General features: G+C 42.6%; 1 protein-coding gene across 1 annotated transcript in view; it reads left to right on the top strand.

The window, feature by feature from the left end:
* The window catches only part of SV2C (synaptic vesicle glycoprotein 2C), a 196089-nt gene that overhangs the window by 35418 nt on the left and 141708 nt on the right, over positions 1-18963 (top strand). Inside the window, exon 2 of the mRNA XM_014797705.2 lies at positions 14831-15509. Coding sequence (XP_014653191.2) covers positions 14930-15509 — 580 coding nt within the window. The 5' untranslated portion in view covers positions 14831-14929. The remainder of the gene's footprint in view (positions 1-14830; positions 15510-18963) is intronic.

Raw genomic sequence — 18963 nt, 5'->3', positions numbered from 1 at the left:
ATGTCCACCTTTTGCCTGGTCAACTCAGTTTAGACCCCACTCTATCCCATAATATCCTAATGCCATGTGCCAGCGCATAGCTCCTACCACATCGGAAGACAGTCTTCTGTTGAGTTTGTTGGATGTTCCACTAAATGGAAAATTCCTTGATGGCAAAGCCCTGGGCCTTTGCTTTCTGTATGCTTGGAGTCAGGGGCAGTCTAGATCCTGCTATTGAGTAGGTGGAAAACAGCTGTTAGTTGAAAGAGTGAATGAATGAGTGTCCAGGGTTGCCTTGGGCACTAAGAATACAAGATGAAACAAAACATCGTCTCTTCCTTGAAAGAACCAGTGGTCTGGGGAGTGTCTGGATGCATTCTGACTTGTGACTGTTTAGCCCGGGTCTGCTCAAACATGTTGGTGGAATATTTAGTAGGCCCCACTTGGGAGGATTTTAATCAAGAAGTCCCTCCTGTTCCCCAACATCTAACTTATAAACCCAATTACTGAGCTTGAATTCCACCATTTACACATTTCCTTGGACTAAGGAATTAAAGAGAAATACCTCAGGACAGGGAGGGTACCTCAGGAACTCCTTAGCTCTTCGTTTATGTGCTGTGTGTGAATTAGTCAAGCAGCTCTTTTTCCCAGGGACAGTAAAGGAGAAGGTTTTGTTGGAAAAGAGATGAGGGCACCCATTCTTCAGTGGCTACCTGGATCTCTTCCTGAATGCTCCTCTTTCTAATTTGCACATTGGTGCTTCCCTCCCCACAGGCGTGCACACGCGCGCGCGCGCGCGCACACCCCCCCACACACACACCGGGTTTGTGGCACTAGAGACCTGCCTTGAGTGGCACTTTCTGAGCACGTGGCAGTATTTTGTACTAAAAGAACCCTGGGCAGAACATAGACCGCTGAGTCAATGAACAAACACTCCACTTCTCTTGCTTTGGGATCATAGGACTTCAGGCACTACTCAAATGCCTCCGCCTCAAAGCTGCCGCTAAGTAAAATGTGGACAAAGCAGAAAGAGAAAATACGTTAATGGGAGAACAGTGCGAGGCTTGGGGGGGGGGGATCTGTTCCCTCCTCCTGTTTACATCCAAGGGAGTTAACTACGTCCAGGAGCAAGTGTTTTGCTGTTATTGATGTAATATGAATGATGCAGACTTGATGAATCCAGCTGTGCCTTTAAATTGCGTTAAAACTCTGCGAGGTTGCTAATCACGTTGCCTGACTCGCTCAGAAAAGACAAACAGACATTCTTCTTGGAGCTTTCCTTGCAGCAAAACCTCAGGGTGTGTATCTCCGCAACAACCGTAAACAAGACGTAAACACTGTGAGTCTTTTCTGAAAGAGCTGCCTCGTGACTCCCCAGCCTGTGTTCCTGGAGAGAGAATAGCAGGCCAACCTGTTTAACGGTCATTTTTCCTTTCAAAAAAGGAAATTGCCAGCATTGTAGCTCCTGGACGGTGAATTATATTTATAAATTACATTCTTCTATTCTTTAATGTCAAGTAAACTAGCACTTACTGAGTAGGTACCATGTACCAAGTGTTGTCTTTTGATGTTATTTTATTTAATCCTCCCAACTGCACTTTTATTTCCCATTTTACAGATGATGCAGTTACAGATTGAAGACCATAAATAACTGGTGTCACAAAGCTAGTAAGAGGCACAGCGGTATTGGAACCCGGGTGTGTGTGTGACTCACAGGGAGACCACTGTTGGTGTCTAATCATTTAGGTTGTTTTAATATGTCTAGGACACCTGTTTGCTTGAGGGGTGTCGTGGAGTTTCTGTGTAAATTTAGGAACCACCGTGTGTTTGTTCCACTTACATGGTGTATGGATGACGTGACTCTTTTAGTGTTCCGTCGTGGGTCTAAGTAATTTCCCGGCACCAGCATTTGACTGGCTCCGTAGCCAACTTTTAAATGTGCAAGATAGGACTATCTAATTTATCAATTGCCTGGATGCGTTTCTTTTTCTTCTAATTCCAGTGATGGGCAAGCAGAGGCGACTGCAGCTCATCTCATTTTGTAATAGCTCTGATGAGAGGCTGAGTGAATGAGGAGAAGAGTAAAGGATCACAGATCTTTATTAAGCACCTGCCAGGGACGTCGGAGGGGTGGCTTTTTCTCTTTGATTGCTCTGTCCATACTGAGGAACTTTTCTTCCACCTGTCCTCCTCCTTCCTCGAGCCTGTCTTCTAAGCCATTTAATAAATGGCTGCCTTTATTTTGAAGGTGTCCTCTGCTCAGAGGCTCCCTTTTTTTTTTTTTTTTTTTGGTGAGGAAGATCAGCCCTGAGCTAACATCCGTGCTAATCCTCCTCTTTTTGCTGAGGAAGACCGGCTCTGAGCTAACATCTATTGCCAATCCTCCTCCTTATTTTTCCCCCAAAGCCCCAGTAGATAGTTGTATGTCATAGTTGCACATCCTTCTAGTTGCTGTATGTGGGATGCGGCCTCAGCATGGTGGGAGAAGCGGTGGGTCGGTGCGCGCCCGGGATCCGAACCCGGGCCGCCAGCAGCGGAGCACGCGCACTTAACCGCTAAGCCACGGGGCCGGCCCGAGGCTCCCACCTTGACTAGCAGCCCCGTGCACTCTCTAACCCTGCACTGTCCAGTAGGGTACCTACTGGACATGTGTGGTTATTTAAATTTAAATTTTTGCCATATTTTTATTGAACACACAGGCATAGAACATTTCCACCATCACAGAGAGTTCCCTGGGACAGCACTGCTCTAAACTTTTATCTGCTTTATTTTTATTTGTGACACTCACCTCTACATGAAATTATTTATTTATTTGTTTGGTTATCTGTCTTGTCACTGGAAAGGAAGCTCCATATAGTCAGGGAGGTTGTGTGTTTTATTCGATCTCCTACTTTGAGCTCTTTGAAGAGTGCCTGGCACATCATGGGTGCATGATAACTGCTTGTTAAGTGGATGACTGGATCTTGGGGCCTCTTTTAATCCCAGGGGAGATGAGCAGAGCTGCTGAGGGAAGTCGCTCTCCTTCTGCCCTTCCCATCCCTGAGAGCCTTCCTGTTAACCCGTGTGCTGCCAGGAGGAATCCTGGCTCTGTCTCTCTTCGAGTTTCCCTCACATGGTTCACAAGTCCCAGTGAAAGAAGCAGAGCCGAGCACATTCACCTTGAGTGGCTGCTGCCACCATCCAGATGGGCCCTTTCAAATTGGGCAGCCTCTGTGTCATGCCAAGGAGATGTCTTTGGTCATTTCGTGGACGAGAATATTGCCCTGTTACATAGGAGTAGGGACTGCGGATGACAGTTTTGTGACTGATTATACTTAATGATGCAGGTGGTTCTGATGTTTCTCAGGCATCTGGTTTCCTCAGGGGGCGACATGTGCTGGTGGCCACTTGGGGACGGAATCCAGGAGCACTCTTTCTGGGCTCCACTGAGGACATCCCGAGTCCGCTTGACAGTTTTCCCTATAGAGTTGGTCCTTTAAACTCTTTCCTAGAGAAGGGCCCAGGTCCACAGAAGGGTCTAGAGAGGAAAGCTGAGCCAGGACTGTCGAATGGTTCTGGACCTTCCTTCCCTTTCTGAGTTCCCCTCAAGCACGTCTGACCCAATCCTTGCAGCTCGTCTGCTCTGCTCCACCACCCGAGTTCAGTGAGTTTATTCCCCACTGAGCCTGTGTTGTGCTGCAGGAGAGAGCGCACTTGCTGGCCCACCGAATGGATCTGACAGAAACTAAAGTTTGTGGCCAGAATGTGTATATCATGGTTCAGAGAAACCAATAAACAAATATACAAATGACTAAAAAATTTAAAAAAATATACTCATATATTGTATGTATGAATCTCGTTCATTAAATAACTGGCACAATGAGAAGAAAACATCTTAACCTCACTGAGTTACATGAAAGAAAACTTGAAGAAATAGAAAGATATATTTCTGGATGAGATGATTATTTTAAGACTTTTAGTTCCCCTGAAATTAATTTACAAACTTAGTACAATTCCATCTAAAATTCTAATGACAATTTTCTTGGAAAGTTCATTTGGAAGAGAAAGTGGATGAGAATAATCAATAAATATTTGCGAAGGATGAGTCACAAGGGGTACATGCACTGATAGATATTAAACCTAGAGCAAAGTGATAAAACTTAAAGCTAACGGTTTGAGGGCAAGAGTGGATGAACATACCAGTGGAGCAGAATTCAGAAGTGAAGAGCTATTAATACAGGTAGGAATTTTGTCTCTCATCAAAGGGATATTTTAATAAATGTTTCTGGAATATTTGGTTATCTATTTTTTTAAAAATCCCATTGTTGTGCAATAAAGCAAAATAAATTCCAGAATTAAACATTAAACAATGAAACTAAAAGTAATTAGCACAAATATAAATGAATATTTTGGAAGTTCAGGAGGGCCTTAATAAACTAACACAAGGCAGCAAACATCAAGAACCTTTTAAATAGACTATATAAAAATAGTTTAATAGCTTTGCATGGCAAAAACACCATAGACAAGGCCATCAGAGAAAAGAATTTACAATATACAGAACAAGAGTTTAGATCCAAAAGAGTTTAGATCCTTACTATATAAAGAGCTCTTAAAATTCAATAATAAAAAGACCTTGTATTAGTTTCCTGTGGCTGCCTAAAAGTTATCACACTGGGAGGCTTAAAACGCAGAAATTTATTCTCTCACGGTTCTGGAGGCCAGAAATACAAAATCAAGATGTTGTGGGGCCGTGCTTCTCCAGAGGGAGGAACCCTTCGTTACCTCTTCCAGCTTCTGGAGGCTCCAGGCATTCCTTGGCTTGTGGCTGCATAACTCTGGTCTCTGCCCCCATGTTCACGTGGCCTTCTCCTCTGTGTCTTCTTTCCTGTCTCTTATGAGGACATTTGCCATTGGATTTAGGGCCCACCCAGATAATCCAGGATGGTCTCATCTCAAGATTCTTAACTTAATCACACCTTTTTCCAAAGAAGGTCACATTCACAGGTTCTGTTGGTTAGGACGTGAACATATCTTTCTCGGGGGGCACCATTAAACCCTGCAAACCTCAGTACAAAATGGGCAAAGGACAAAAGATTTTGCAAGGAAAGAGATGTTAAATTTGACTAGTAATCAAATGCAACTTAAAATGATAAAACACTACTTTTCTCTAATTTGGCAGAAATCGCAACTGCTAATTTCTAGTATAGGTCAGACCACAAGGAGATAGGGGCTCTCCTGCCTGCTTCTGGAAATTATGAACTGCCACAATCTTTCTGAAGGACAATGTGATATTATATATAAAAATCATCAAAAGTAGGTCCTCCCTTTGACCTCAGGAATTCTCAATAAGATCTACCGAAGGGTATGCATCACCACATTATTAATAATATTAAAATAGTGTAAACAACCTAAATGCCCAATGATAGGAGACAGGTTAAGTGAATTATGGTATACCATAACTAGAAGTGGTAGAGGATATCTAAAAGCATAAGGAATTTTTCAATATAAAATGTATGATTAAAGCAGGTTATAAAGGTGCCAACCGGAGTGAAGATGGTGGATTGAGCACATGGTAAATCCCCCGTCCCCGACCCCATATACCCTATTCCACATACATTGATGATATATCAAAATATTATTTTGGTAGTAAGTAGCTCACCTCAAAACAAAGAAAAAGAAATCCTCAGGTTCCAGAAATGGAAGAAAAGACACAGCAGTGTGTGGGAGCTGACGCTGTGCCTTCCAAGTTGTGAGCAGGACATGGGCAGCAGGCAACAGGGGGCCAGGAACACACTGTCCATCCCCGCCTGGGGGAAAGGGCAGTCCACAACTGTCCACCGTGGATAGGGCTGGGATGCCACCCACCTGAGACGGAAACCCTGAGCCTAGCAGTGTCTCCACGCAGGGTAGAAATCAGAACAGAGCCACTGAGAGAAAAACTAGTTCATGCCTTTGTGAAACTTATGGGGCTCTAGCAGGGGCAAACCCCAAACCCCAGAGGGGAAAAATTCCTACAGGGACGCTCAACAACTCCAGGTCCAAGCAGAGAGGATTCCTAGAGAACAGTGGTTCTGAATTTTTTGGTTTGGTCTCAGGACCCAATTTTCACTCTTAAAAATTATTAGGGACAAAAGAGCTGTCCTTTTTTGGGGTTATATCTATTGTTATTTATCATATTAGAAATAAAAATTGAGAAACTTTTAAAACACAAGAACCTACAAGTATACATTCTGTGAACCATCAGAGCAGTGATGTCACCACACATCATGTAGCCTCTGGACAATGCTGCTATACACTCATGAAAAAATGAGAATGAAAAAGTCATATAACATCTTTCGATTGCTGTAAAAATTGTTTTGACCCCGTAGATTCCTTGAATGGTCTTGGGGTTTTCCAGGGGATCCCCAGATCACACTTTGAGAACCACTGCTATAGAAGAATGCTCGTAGTCAAGAATTGCTAAACATGTAATGAAGTCCTGTAGTTTTGGAGATGGTCCACCAACCCAGTGAATGGGGAAGTTCCCACCAAAAGAGTTAGAGAAAATTGAGTAATCTGAGAAGGGCTTCAGATTCAGCTGTGCAGTATGATCTGAATTAATCACATGCTCGAGCATCTGCATAGTCTAAAGATTGGAAGCATAATTGCTAATTGTTAAGAGTAGGGGGTCTCTGGGTGGTAGAAATACATATGGTTTTCCTTTTATTCTTGTGACTTTCTGAATTTTCCACTTCTTTCTTGAGCATGTTTTAGTTTTGTAATCAGAAAGAATATTGCTGTACTAAATTGAATTCAGATACTTCTTTAAGAGAATATTGCTCACTTTGACTCACTTGAGAATATTCCTCCTATCAAGAGGTCGAGGACCTTCTGAAAAGTTCTTATATGTAAATAGGTTAGTTATTTGGATAATGCCTTTGAATTTCACTCATCTGGAATTTCTAGAGATTTAGACAATTGCTGAGGCCAAGTTGACCCTGGTTTAGGAGATCTGTTCTACCTAAAGCAAATTAATTGTGTCAAATTGCATAAAAAGAGTGTTAACATACTTAAAATCAAAATTTCCAGGCTCTTTGAATGACTTATTACTTAAAAATATGCAGATATGCTAAATACACTTTATTTTTGTAGCAAGTCTGTTTAAAAAGCACAAGAGATTACATTTTGAAAACATAATTTCAATTTTTGATAGATTTGAAATAAATACTGAATTTTGTTTTAGAAATATTATTTTAATGTAGACTTTCTGCCTTTCATCCTGCTTCCCTCAATTAATTCTAATTAGTGAGTTTTATGGTATTTTACAATAGAGACATTAGAATTTTAAAGGATCTTGGCTTTTATCTTCATACAGTATTCTCATGTTGAGGGTGGGGACGTTGTGTCATTAGGAAAGGTTGGGTAACATTTAAACAAGGTTCTTTAGAACAAGCTTTGCACTGTGACTCTCCTAGAGAAGGACATACGAAGTATGAGATGGAAACTGCCCAAATTTATTTGACCATAGAACTTTTTCCTCTCAGAGCACCTAGTAGGACCACGTATTGTGGATTGCACTTTGGTGAAATGCTGATCCAGACAACTCCCTCATGAGGAAGGGGGATCAGAGAGTTGGCCCCTCATGGTGCTTGTGTCCTCATTTAATAGTATTGCTCTATAGTGTTTTATTTTACTAGGTTCCTGGTTTCAGGAAGCTTACACTCCGATAGGGAAGATCATGGCATTCATGGATAACCAGTCACGTTCATGGATAACCAATAGCATTCATGGATAACCAGTCACATTCATGGATAACCAGTCACGTTCATGGATAACCAGTCACATTCATGGTCAACCAACTGCATTCATGGATAACCAGTTGCATTCATGGATAACCAGTTGCATTCATGGATAACTACAAGGGAAGACATGATTCAGTGTCAGGAGGAAACCAACTATGCTTCACTGGGAACGTGATTAGGTTAAAGCAGTAATGAAAAGAAATCATTTCATGAAAGCAGTGGCTGTTGAACTGCCCCTTGAAGAATGGGAATTTACACATAAGTTTAGAGGTTTGGAGGGCAAGAGGCATCCTTAAATGATAAAAGTCTGCTGTCAAAGATTTGGATAGGCTGGGATGATGGGTCAGTATCTATTTTTTCTTCTCAAAATGTGCCCTCCTCTCTCCCAAAAGCTTCTTTTTAGAATGCTGTCTCACTGCAGGTATGGAGTTTTGCATTTAATGCTGGTCACCTTCAAATATTGCCGCTATTCACAAGATTAGGCTATATAAAGTAGCAATGTGGATGTTTTTATGAGGCACTTAGAGCTCTTACAAGGCCATGTCTATCTTCTTATCTTTCTGCTCTCTCCAAAGCCTGTCTACAGCCCATCAAAGTCCAGAGCTCAGCATGCTGATCTTTTCTGTGGACAGTTAATATAAGGGCCAGAGGTTTCAAATCTGTGCTGAATAAGCCTTTCAACAAACACTTCTTGCCAGAATAAGCATATTCATAATCTAGATGGTGTACTGCACCAAATCTCTTGGACTCTTTTAATAATCATACAAAACCAGAGCATTTTATTGAATGTAAATTATACATCAATAAAATTGATTTTAAGCTTTTTAAAAAATCACCATTTTCAAACGTATATGAAACAGCCTTAATAAAAAGATGTCTAGTTGTTTATAATCAGCCCTCCTTGCAATGTGGGTGGTGAAGAGTAAATGTTGTGTTTCTTTCTGACATTAATCATACATTAAAATGTGTATTAGTTTGGAATAATGCATTATAGCATCCCTCAAAATATTTCTGGACTTTTTGCAAGTTTTAGATGTTCACTTCCTTGTCTTTTTATTTTAATGCAGCCCTATTTTGTGACATTACTACAATGTCATCACATATGGTCAGTCTTATGTTATAGCCCCAAGAGATGGAAAGTGATCTGGCTTTCCTTCAGGCAGCTGGTGTGCTCTGTTCAAGTCTTGATCAGAATCATACAGCACTGAGTTAAGGCGAAACATTATTCCCCACTTCTCGGGTTTCCACTCAGGTACAGGAATTTCCGCTGCTCCTCAGGGAGACAAAAATGGGGAAAACACGTATAGCTTCTCCCCCCGACACACACACATACCCCCACTCCTCCCCAGGAGAGAAGGAGCGGTTTCTCTGGTGAATTGGGGGGAAGACCTTGGGCTGCTGGCCTCAGCCCAGGGGGAGATGCTCTCTGCAGGTCTGCGGAGTTGGGAAGCTCTCTCAACGGCCAACACACACAAGGAGTCCTGCGTGGTCCAGCGTGCCTGCACTGGGAAGAAGGTGTGGCGTCAGTGATGAAGTGTGGGCACGATTCTCCATCAGCTGGCAATTGATGGCCATTTGTCTGCTGTGTTGAATGTCTCCATTAGGTCCAAATTTAGGAGGGGAAGAGGGTTGTTCTACAGTGAGCTCCTCTCCCCAATCCCAACACTCTGGTGATCAGCAAGTGCTTTAGAGGATCCCTATGTCCTGGCGAGGGAGGTGGGGGCTGTCTTCTACTGCAGCTTTGTTGTTTCAGATCTCTGTGTCCACCACAGGCTCCCATTTCTACTAACAGGTAGTAGATGTAGTGAGTAAGTGGCTGGGCTCTGGAGAAGGATTATCTAGGCTTGAATCCTTACTGGGCAGGTTTCAGTTTCCCCATCTGTGAAATGGAGATTTTATTGATCTATCTACCTACCTACCTACCTACCTACCTACCTACCTATCTATCTATCTATCTATCTAGAAGATTAACCCTGAGCTAACGTCTGTTGTCAATCCTCCTCTTTTTGCTGAGGAAGACTGGCCCTGGGCTAACATCTGTGCCCATCTTCCTCTACTTTATATGGGATGCTGCCACAGCATGGCTTAACAAGCGGTGCGTCGGTCCGCACCCGGGACCCAAATCTGCGAACTCCGGGGCCGCAAAAGCTGAACGCACGAACTTAACCACTATGCTATGGGGCCAGCCCCATGATATGGGGATTTTAAAAGTACCTACCACATGTGACTGTGGTGAGGATTATTTTTAGGCAGTAAGAGATCTGAAGCGCTTAGCACATGGCTGACATAATAATAGGCGAGCTATTATTATTGCTCTCGTTACTCTGTGAGTGCACAAGGGCTTTAAAGCTGCATAATACAGTTATTAAAACGATGGACTCTCCCAGCCTCCAGAAAATTCTAGAATGTTTTGGGAAGGAGGAGCTATCCAAGATCTTTTGATGATGAGGGGTAAAGCAGAAGGAAGGACTGGAAGTTGGGGCACAGTGTGGGGAAACAGAGGAACATCGGTGTGTGTACATGTGGGTTGTGCATGATGGGAACATGTGTAGGATGGTTTTGAAATAGTGTGTGGTGTTTGCTCGTGGATCCATGCTGTTTGGCATGAACCATCAAAGAAAAAAGAAGAAGTAAAACTGTATTTTGCCAGGATAACTCTGATTTATGTGTATAACATTATTTGTACAGAATGATTGACATACACAATGATTTTGCATATCATTAAATATATCAGATTAACTTTGCTGTAAATATTATTCAGTTGTAACAACCACTTCTATAAATATAGTTTCTAATCAGCTGTGGGACCTACTGCTCAGCATGATTAGCAGGGCATATAAACAAGTATTTACTAAATGCAGATTGTAGGAGATATGGTTAACACTCTGCCCAGCGCCTCCTGGATCCCTTTTGTCTCTGAGCTCTCCTCCGCTGGCTCCAGTGTGCTTTTGCCTCCACCAGTACCTGGTCCTCTTCAGAGGCCTGCCTTGGGCGACTAGAACTGCTTTGCCTTTGGGTGCAGAGAGCTGGAAGTGCCTAGGCTCCATCCTCGCCCTGGGTGGCCCTGAGCCAGCAGTGGACAGGTGTGGGAGTGTGAGGGCCCAGCACCTTTGCCTCGAGTGGGAATAGCTCTGGGGCATAACGTATGTTCCTGCGTTATCAGGAGTGGCCGAGGATCAGGCTGGAGCTCGCCCCACAGGCCTGCCTGAAATTGCAGTCCTGCCTCGACTATCCCTCCCTCCCCTGCTCCCTCCACCCCCACCAGTCCTTCTTCCATAAATGATTCGCACCTGCCGCCTCATCACAGTGTCTGCCTCTGGAGAACCTGAAGGAAACATATGTCACTTTCTGTCCTGGACACAGTGTAGACACCAACTCATTTAGTCCTCACGGTGCTGTAAAGTAGTTACCATTACCTTTATTTTGTGGAGAAGTGCACCTACTTGAATAAGGGGGAGAAGGGGCAGCATGAACTTCACCGGAAGTGGTTAGAGGTTCGTGGCTTTGCCTTCTTTCCTGCCCTCCTGCCCACTGACATCTTATTTAACGTGACTTTGTTATCTTTTGAAGTACAGCCACCACCTTAGGGTGGGTTATCTGAACAAACAAGACCATATTTTGAATTATTATCCATATAAAGTGCATCGCTGATGAAAGATATCACAATAATTCCCCTTATTTCGGAAACTACAAGACAATTTAGCAAAGGGGCTATAAAACCATTTTCGTATAGGAAAAACAAGTTACCAGAATGACTAGGAAGAACCTACTGCATTTAATAAGACTTCAGTGAGAGCGCTGGGTGAGGCAGACGGGGAGAAGGGGCAAGCCTTTGGGGTCAGACGCATCTGAGCTTGAGTCCCAGCATCTCCTCTGACAATCTTTGTGATCTTGGGCTAGTTATTTAATCTCACTAAGCCTTAATTTTCTCACCTGTAAAATGGAGACTATAATATCTATTTTGTAGGATTGAAATAAGGATTAAAGAAAAGAATGTATATAAAGTTCTCAGCATAGTGCCTGGCATAGAGTCAGCACTAAATCAAACTGTTTTTCATTAAAATGGTGCGTGACACATATTACGTGGTGTAACACAGTGATTCATCCCAAAACAGAGGTGCACTGTTTGCAGAATTGGTGAAGCGATAAGCAGTTGCTCGTGGACCTCCTCGCAGGCCACGCCTGCTCTATAGGCCGCGCCTGGAGAACTGCTGCTTCACTGCAGGTGTGGCCTTCCTACACGGACACCAATCTGCCATCTTCCTGGCGATCTCTGGAATGAGCCAAGCTTTTAGCATTTTTCCATTTACCAGAGAGAGGAATGGCCGTAGCATACAGCTCTGCCCCCTGGATCATCTGTCCACTAGCTAGGCATCTCGCACATTTGCCAAGATTGCTTAGTAAAGATGGTACAAACTTGTTTTCTTGTTTAACATTTTACTTTGGGATCATTGTAGATTCACATGCACTTGTAAGAAACAACTCAGAGAGATCCCTGTGCCCTTCACCCAGTTTCCCCAATGGCAACGTCTACAAACATCTGATTTTAAACAGAATTTTTGAGTAAATATTCATACTTGCCCTTATACAAAAGCACTAAAAAATCTTCTTTGCTGTAGTGAGACTACAAGACCCAGTGTCTTTCAAGGATCTGAAAATCCACTGGAGCCTCGATTTTGGGCGTGAGGAACCTTGATTCAAAGGAGAACATATGTACACAGGTTCCTTGTTTTGCCCAGAAGTAAAACTGAGACGTTTACAAGAAGCATTATTTCAAAACTGAAATGTTTAATTGTAAGATTCTTTTCTATTTTTTCCTTGCTCACGTGATTAGATTACTTAGGGAGTTAGAATTACCCACTTTCCAGTCCTAAGCATGATGTTTCTCTCGTAGAGGCGGCTCCCACACAAGGGCCTTTTTGGGGCTGAGAGCCCCTTAGAGCATGTGGTAAGAATATTCGTGTTTGGGAACACAAGCAGGAAAGCCAAATGCAGTCAATTTTTATTTACTATTTATTGGAACAGGCTCTTGTGGAAGCTTCCATTACCCACCCAGGACGGTGCTTGCGGCGGCTCGGGCCCTGCTTTCACACCCCGTCTCTGGGTCTCACGGACGGGGCTTACGGAAGCAGCTGGTGTGCCGTGTCTGTTATGATCTCCAATTTATGGATAGTAGAGCAGTTGGCTTTATTTATTGTGTGAAATGTTTTAATTTTGCTTTTAGTTTTTGAAGTAGCAAACGTCTCTCCATCTCCAACACTGTTTGTCCTCGTCTGCCTTCCCGTTCACTTCTCTTTTTTCCACCTTCCTCTTGAGTTTCTGAGCACACCATCCTCAGCCCGCTTCTCACTGCTTTCCCATCTTTTCTTACTCTCCTCACGGATCCTCCCATCTCTCCCTTCCCTGCGTCTCAGCTCTCTAAAAAGAAAAAAAAGGGAGAACAAACAGAAAAATCCTTTATTAAGACATTTGGCAAAAAGCCTTGTATCCCTATGTTTTTTAAATTTCATTTTGTTGTCTTCCAAACCCAGGCCTGTGCAGAGCCCTGCCTCTGTTTTGCCTGCTGGGCATTTGTAGGTATTCAGTGGTAATGACACATAGTCCATTTATAAACAAACATCTTTTTTTCTTTATTGCTGGGTTTGTTTGTGATGTGTGAACAAGCAGTTTAAATATATGTCTGTAATAGCCACTTACCAAGTATTTTACACTGGGTACAAAAGGAAAAAGTAGAAATGACTGTTATATAAATCAATGTTTGGAATGCTGCCATGGTATAGGGCTTTGGGAGTTAATGATGGGGGGAAATGACTTTCTCCCCTTTATATCATCTATCTAGAAGGGTCGGCCTAACACTGGCTCACTTGGGCCACCAGAGGAGATGCTCAATAGACAAGTGAAAGATCAGCTACCATCAGGTCAGCCCAAACGTAATGAGCCAAGACATAGGAGCCATCAGTGAGAAAGAGACCACGTGATGGGTTATGGGAGACTGCCGACTCTGGTATCCCGGACAGCAGTGAACTGGAGTAGGACAGGGGTGTGTGTGTGTTTGTGTGTGTCCAGAGATGAAGAAGGTAGAGACAAGGTCTGGGGCACTTATAGGGTGGGGTTGTGGTCGCATGTGGTTTACCTGTCCCTGCTGGCCTGGGGGTGGTTTCTGGAAGGGCAGACCCCCACTAGACAAGCCAAATGTTCTAGTTCAATGGTTATCAAAGGCATCTGTGCAGTCATTTGACGAACTTTGCCAATTTCCTACAGATGTGACTGCTGTGTTAGGGGAGGTACTCATTGTCAGTTTTGGGTGCATATGAGTCTCTTACCATTTATTGGAAGGAGATACAGTGAAAGTAGAGGGGAAATGCATTTTACAAATATGTATGATTTGATAGCATTGTATATAGGGCTGCTTGCCTGCTGTTTTGGTTTTTTCAACATAAGGAAATAAAGTCAGACAGGATTCTTCTTGTGTTCTGGTTTTGCCTTTGCAGTGTGTATGTGCCTGTGAGTGATATTATTTTTCTCAGTCAGAGTATACCTTTATAGCACTTTCAATATGTGTTGGATTACTTTTAAATTTTTTTTTTTTTGGTGAGGAAGATCAGCCCTGAGCTAACATCCGTGCCCATCTTCCTCTACTTTATATGGGACCCCGCCACAGCAGGCTTGACAAGTGGTGCGTCGGTGCGTGCCCGGGATCAGAACCTGTGAACTCTGGCCCGTCAAAGTGGAGCGTGTGCACTTAACCGCTTGCACTGCTGGGCCGGCCCCTGGATGTACTTTTAATGGTGCCAGATGCCCTGTTGTATTCTTGGGGGAATGCCTGTGCATTCTATGCAAAGTTACCCGGGGGGCGGAGTTCCTTAAAAACAAACAATAATAACAACAGTAAAAACCCTAAATACTCAAGTGCTGATGACCCTTGAGCAGAGAACCAGCCTCTGGTGTGCCTGTGTACCGTGAGATCAAAGACAGGAAAAGCTAATTCTGTGTCTTAGTCTGAGGGGCAGTGAAAAGAGACCAAGAAATAGATGGTGAAAAAGGCAGAGAAAAGAAGAATAATCTCTCTGGTGGTTTTTCTTCTCTTGTAGTTCCATTTTGAACCCAAAGTGGATGATGCTGTCAGGGCTGAACCACTGACCAGAGTCTGAAAAACTCCCATCTTCTCGTTGGCCATCAATTGAGATAAGATGGAAGACTCTTACAAGGACAGGACTTCACTGATGAAGGGTGCCAAGGACATTGCCAGAGAGGTGAAGAAGCAAACAGTAAAGAAGGTGAATCAAGCAGTGGACCGGGCCCAGGATGAATACACCCAGAGGTCCTACAGTCGGTTCCAAGACGAAGAAGAGGACGATGACTATTACCCGCCCGGAGAAACCTATGATGGGGAGGCCAATGATGATGAAGGCTCCAGTGAAGCTACTGAGGGTCACGATGAAGATGATGAGATCTACGAAGGGGAGTATCAGGGCATCCCCAGTATGAGCCAAGAGAAAGACAGCATCGTGTCGGTGAGGCAGCCCAAGGGCGATGAGTACAAGGACCGCCGGGAGCTGGAGTCAGAGAGGAGGGCTGACGAGGAAGAACTAGCCCAGCAGTATGAGCTGATAATCCAGGAGTGTGGTCACGGCCGTTTTCAGTGGGCCCTTTTCTTCGTCCTGGGCATGGCCCTTATGGCGGATGGCGTGGAGGTGTTTGTCGTTGGCTTCGTGTTGCCCAGTGCTGAGACAGACCTATGCATACCAAATTCAGGATCCGGCTGGCTAGGTGAGTGCCTCATGTCAGTGAGACAAATTCTGAAACTGGTTTATTTGTTGAGCAGTTAACAAATGGAATAAATACTTTTCATCTAGAACGCTGCATTTTTTTCCAACACTTTATTATAAAAATTTTAAACATACAAAAGAATAAAAACTATTGTACAGTGATGCCCATATATATCCACCACCTAGATTATATAGTTAACATTTACAGTATTTTCTTTATTGCTTGTCCATCTATCTTTCTATCCATCCATCAATCCAACTTATATTTTTGTGCATTTCAAAGTAAGTTACAGCAATATATTTTAACTTATACTATTATAAATGTTGCGTTGGTTTCTCCTTTATTAACTTCCAAAGATATACCCTTGGAAGTTAATAATGCTTTGTATGAAACTTATTTGACACCTGTCTAAATACAGAGGTTAATTCTACAAAACCTTGACAAATGTGATTTCAAATTCCAAATTTCAAATTTTATGTATAATACTATGGTTTAAATACTTTGCAGAACCTGCTAATTTTTATTTTTGCTATAATCTATGTGTATGTTTGCTTGTTGATTTTTTCAGTTAGCCTTCTTCATAGAATTTTCTCTAGATGACTTGTTCTATCCTTTTCAAAGTTTGCACCTTTGTGCCTAAACTGGAAAAACTTAATTTCCTCATCTGATTTAAAAATCTATTTCAAATCATATTAATATTTAAATTATATGTGTTAAAAATAATGTGACCTCTCTACAAAATATCTAGATAGCAGGTTTGATTTTTGTTTTAAAGTTACCGTGCACTCAATGCTCATATTGCTACAAAGCTGTAGTTAACACCCCCACTTATTTCCCTTGTGGGAGGGAAGATAAAAAGGCCAAGAAACACGTGCACAGCGGGATATCCCCGACGACGTAAGAGTCCACTTCAGACACTCGGTACACGAAGTCACCAGGACTTTAAACCCCTTTTGCTAAGCATACCTCAGAGAACGTGTTTATGAGCATATTCAATCTTTATGTGTTTCAGAGTCTGTGAAAGAGAGTAAGAATACTTAGTATCTTTATTTCCAAGGGACTTTTTAAAACTAAAGCTTGAGAAACAAAAATATACAGCTCTTTTTATGGAAACCTAGTAACTTTATTAAGTGATGTTATAATCATGGATGCTGAGAAATTTTTTGTCTGAAAAAAAATTAAATACCAGTTCCTAACCTGCCCTGTGACAAGAGAGAGAATCATGAGTGAGAAAAGGGTTTGCATCTTATTCCTTTAACACGTGTGTCTTTTACATGATCCTCTCCTAGCATTTGTTTCTTTAATCACTTTACTGAAAGAGACAGAGCCACGAAAGCACACTCTGAGGGGCGAAGGGGTGGGAGGGGGCATATTTTTGCTGGTAGAATCATTTGTGTGTTCAACCATCAAAATGCAGAACATGGTTCCAAGGAGTGTCCTCATTTGTCAAATTCCATTCTTTTCAGCATATCTGTTTTGTATCTAGCACTGTATTTTGTTTTTTTCCTCTGGTGAGCAAGTATTCCCATCGTAAGCTTGGGCAAAGATTTTGCTAAGGAGTATATCAGCAGAATACTTCAAGAAGATAGATCCTTAGAAATACATCCACACAAATGTTTAATAATTGCAGGCTTACATTTAGAATAAAAACCTTTTCATTTTATGATCCTAGTTTTTGTATTGGAAACACTTCAGAAAAATCTAAGCTAAGCTTCTCCTTGTGCCTGTATCTTCTTGGTACGGAATGGAAGCACAGGGTCGCATGTGGTTCTCTTGTATCAGTCTGTCCCATAAACCTGGAAACCCTCATGTTGTTATGTACCCCAGGTGGCATTCAGAAGTGTAGATAATGCTGTGGAACAATTGGAGCCCAGACATTTTCATCTGTCCATAAATGTTGCCTGCTTTAGTGAATTAAAAATGTGTCCCCAGGAGTGCCTAGTTTCACTCAATGTTGTGAGTCCCCAGCAGAGGCATTTTAATGGTTTTATAACTGTGCCTTCCAGACTTGCATTTCAATTATTTTGCCATTGTAATTTCACTTATAATTGCATTCTAACGCAGTCTTTTTTAGACAAGCATTTAAATTGTTTTGCCATATTCATTTCATCGAATAATAGCTTTGTAATATAATTACCACACTAAGTCACAGCAATGAGATCAAACTGAAAGAAAGATGCGTGACCCATGTTTGCTGGCTTTTGGGGATATAGATTTGCAAAATAATTTCCCATTTGCTACTGAGCAGTGTGTCACTTTCTCAAGGAAGACCAGAAACAAAAAATATGAACCAATTTATGTTTTAATTATTTGGGAGATAGAGCCTCTCTTTGTGTTTGGTAGATTGACTTAAAGGAGTCTAAGGGCACACCATGTGTGCAGGTGTCTGTATAACATTGCTAATTGGGCGGGAAGAAGTTAGGGTAAATAATGATCTAATGACCTGCTCTTTGAGGGCATTAAGCACAGTCACTCTAAGGTAATCCATTCTCTATTGCCAAAGTCTATTTATCGAGCACTTACTATGTACAGAGCACAGTGTTACCGCAGGGGATAATAGGACAAAAAGAGACAAGGTTTCTGTATCCAAGGAAGTTATAGTCTAGTGTGGAGGATTCACAGATATCTGCAGATTGCCAGGACAAGGAAGCGTGTATCAATAGCCATAAGAGAAGTGTGCATAGAGACTTCAGGCTGGGAGACCATGTAAGCAGCAAGGACCTGACTGAGGCCATGGAGAGAAGGCATGGATTTGAGAGCTGTTCCAGGGGTCGAGTCAACAAGGATTTGGTCACCAATTAGTTTGGAAGGGGGAGGAAGGGAGTGGTTGATGAAAGGAAGGCAATTCATCAAATTAAGTAATGCAGAGTGTAGGTTTTAGCATGAGGGAGAAAGATGAAAGGTTTAGTTTTAGACTTCTCATTTTGAGACCCTTGGGGGTGTCCAAAGAGGAGTGCCCAGTGGGCTATGGCTCCATTTGGGAGCCATCTCATTTAAGAAGAAACTGCCCATGACCTTAACCAGGGAAAGGGCAGTTTCCTGCTGAACGCTATTTATGGGGCTGGTGGTGAGGAAGACTGAGAAAGAGAAGCTAGAAGGAGGAGCAGGCAGGAGAGAGGGGAGGTCTGGAAGTTGCTGGAAGAAGGAAGGGGTACGTCACTGTTAGGCTTGCAGTAAAGGCTGAAACGGGATTCTCAGGTCTGGCATTTAAGAAGTTATTGGTGCTGCAAATGGCTCTTAAGAAGAACACAAGGAGCAAGGAGAGGTGAGTCAAGGATTCTGTAGCTAAATAACAACAAAAACTTTAAACATCTTATCTGGAATATCAGTGACTTCAGCTGCCACTCTGGAGTTACAATAGGTTCTGTGTTTGATAAAGCAGCATTTATAGAGTGGCCGTTATGTGTGGGGCTTGGCCCAAGGCCCTTAAGGGAGATTGAGATGAGTAAGGATT

This window comes from Ceratotherium simum, chromosome 4, assembly GCF_057802395.1.
Source record: "Ceratotherium simum simum isolate JZ-2026a chromosome 4, ASM5780239v1, whole genome shotgun sequence".
Classification (NCBI taxonomy): domain Eukaryota; kingdom Metazoa; phylum Chordata; class Mammalia; order Perissodactyla; family Rhinocerotidae; genus Ceratotherium; species Ceratotherium simum.
The sequence above is the reverse complement of the archived record's forward strand: the minus strand, read 5'-3'. Positions and strand labels throughout refer to the sequence as shown.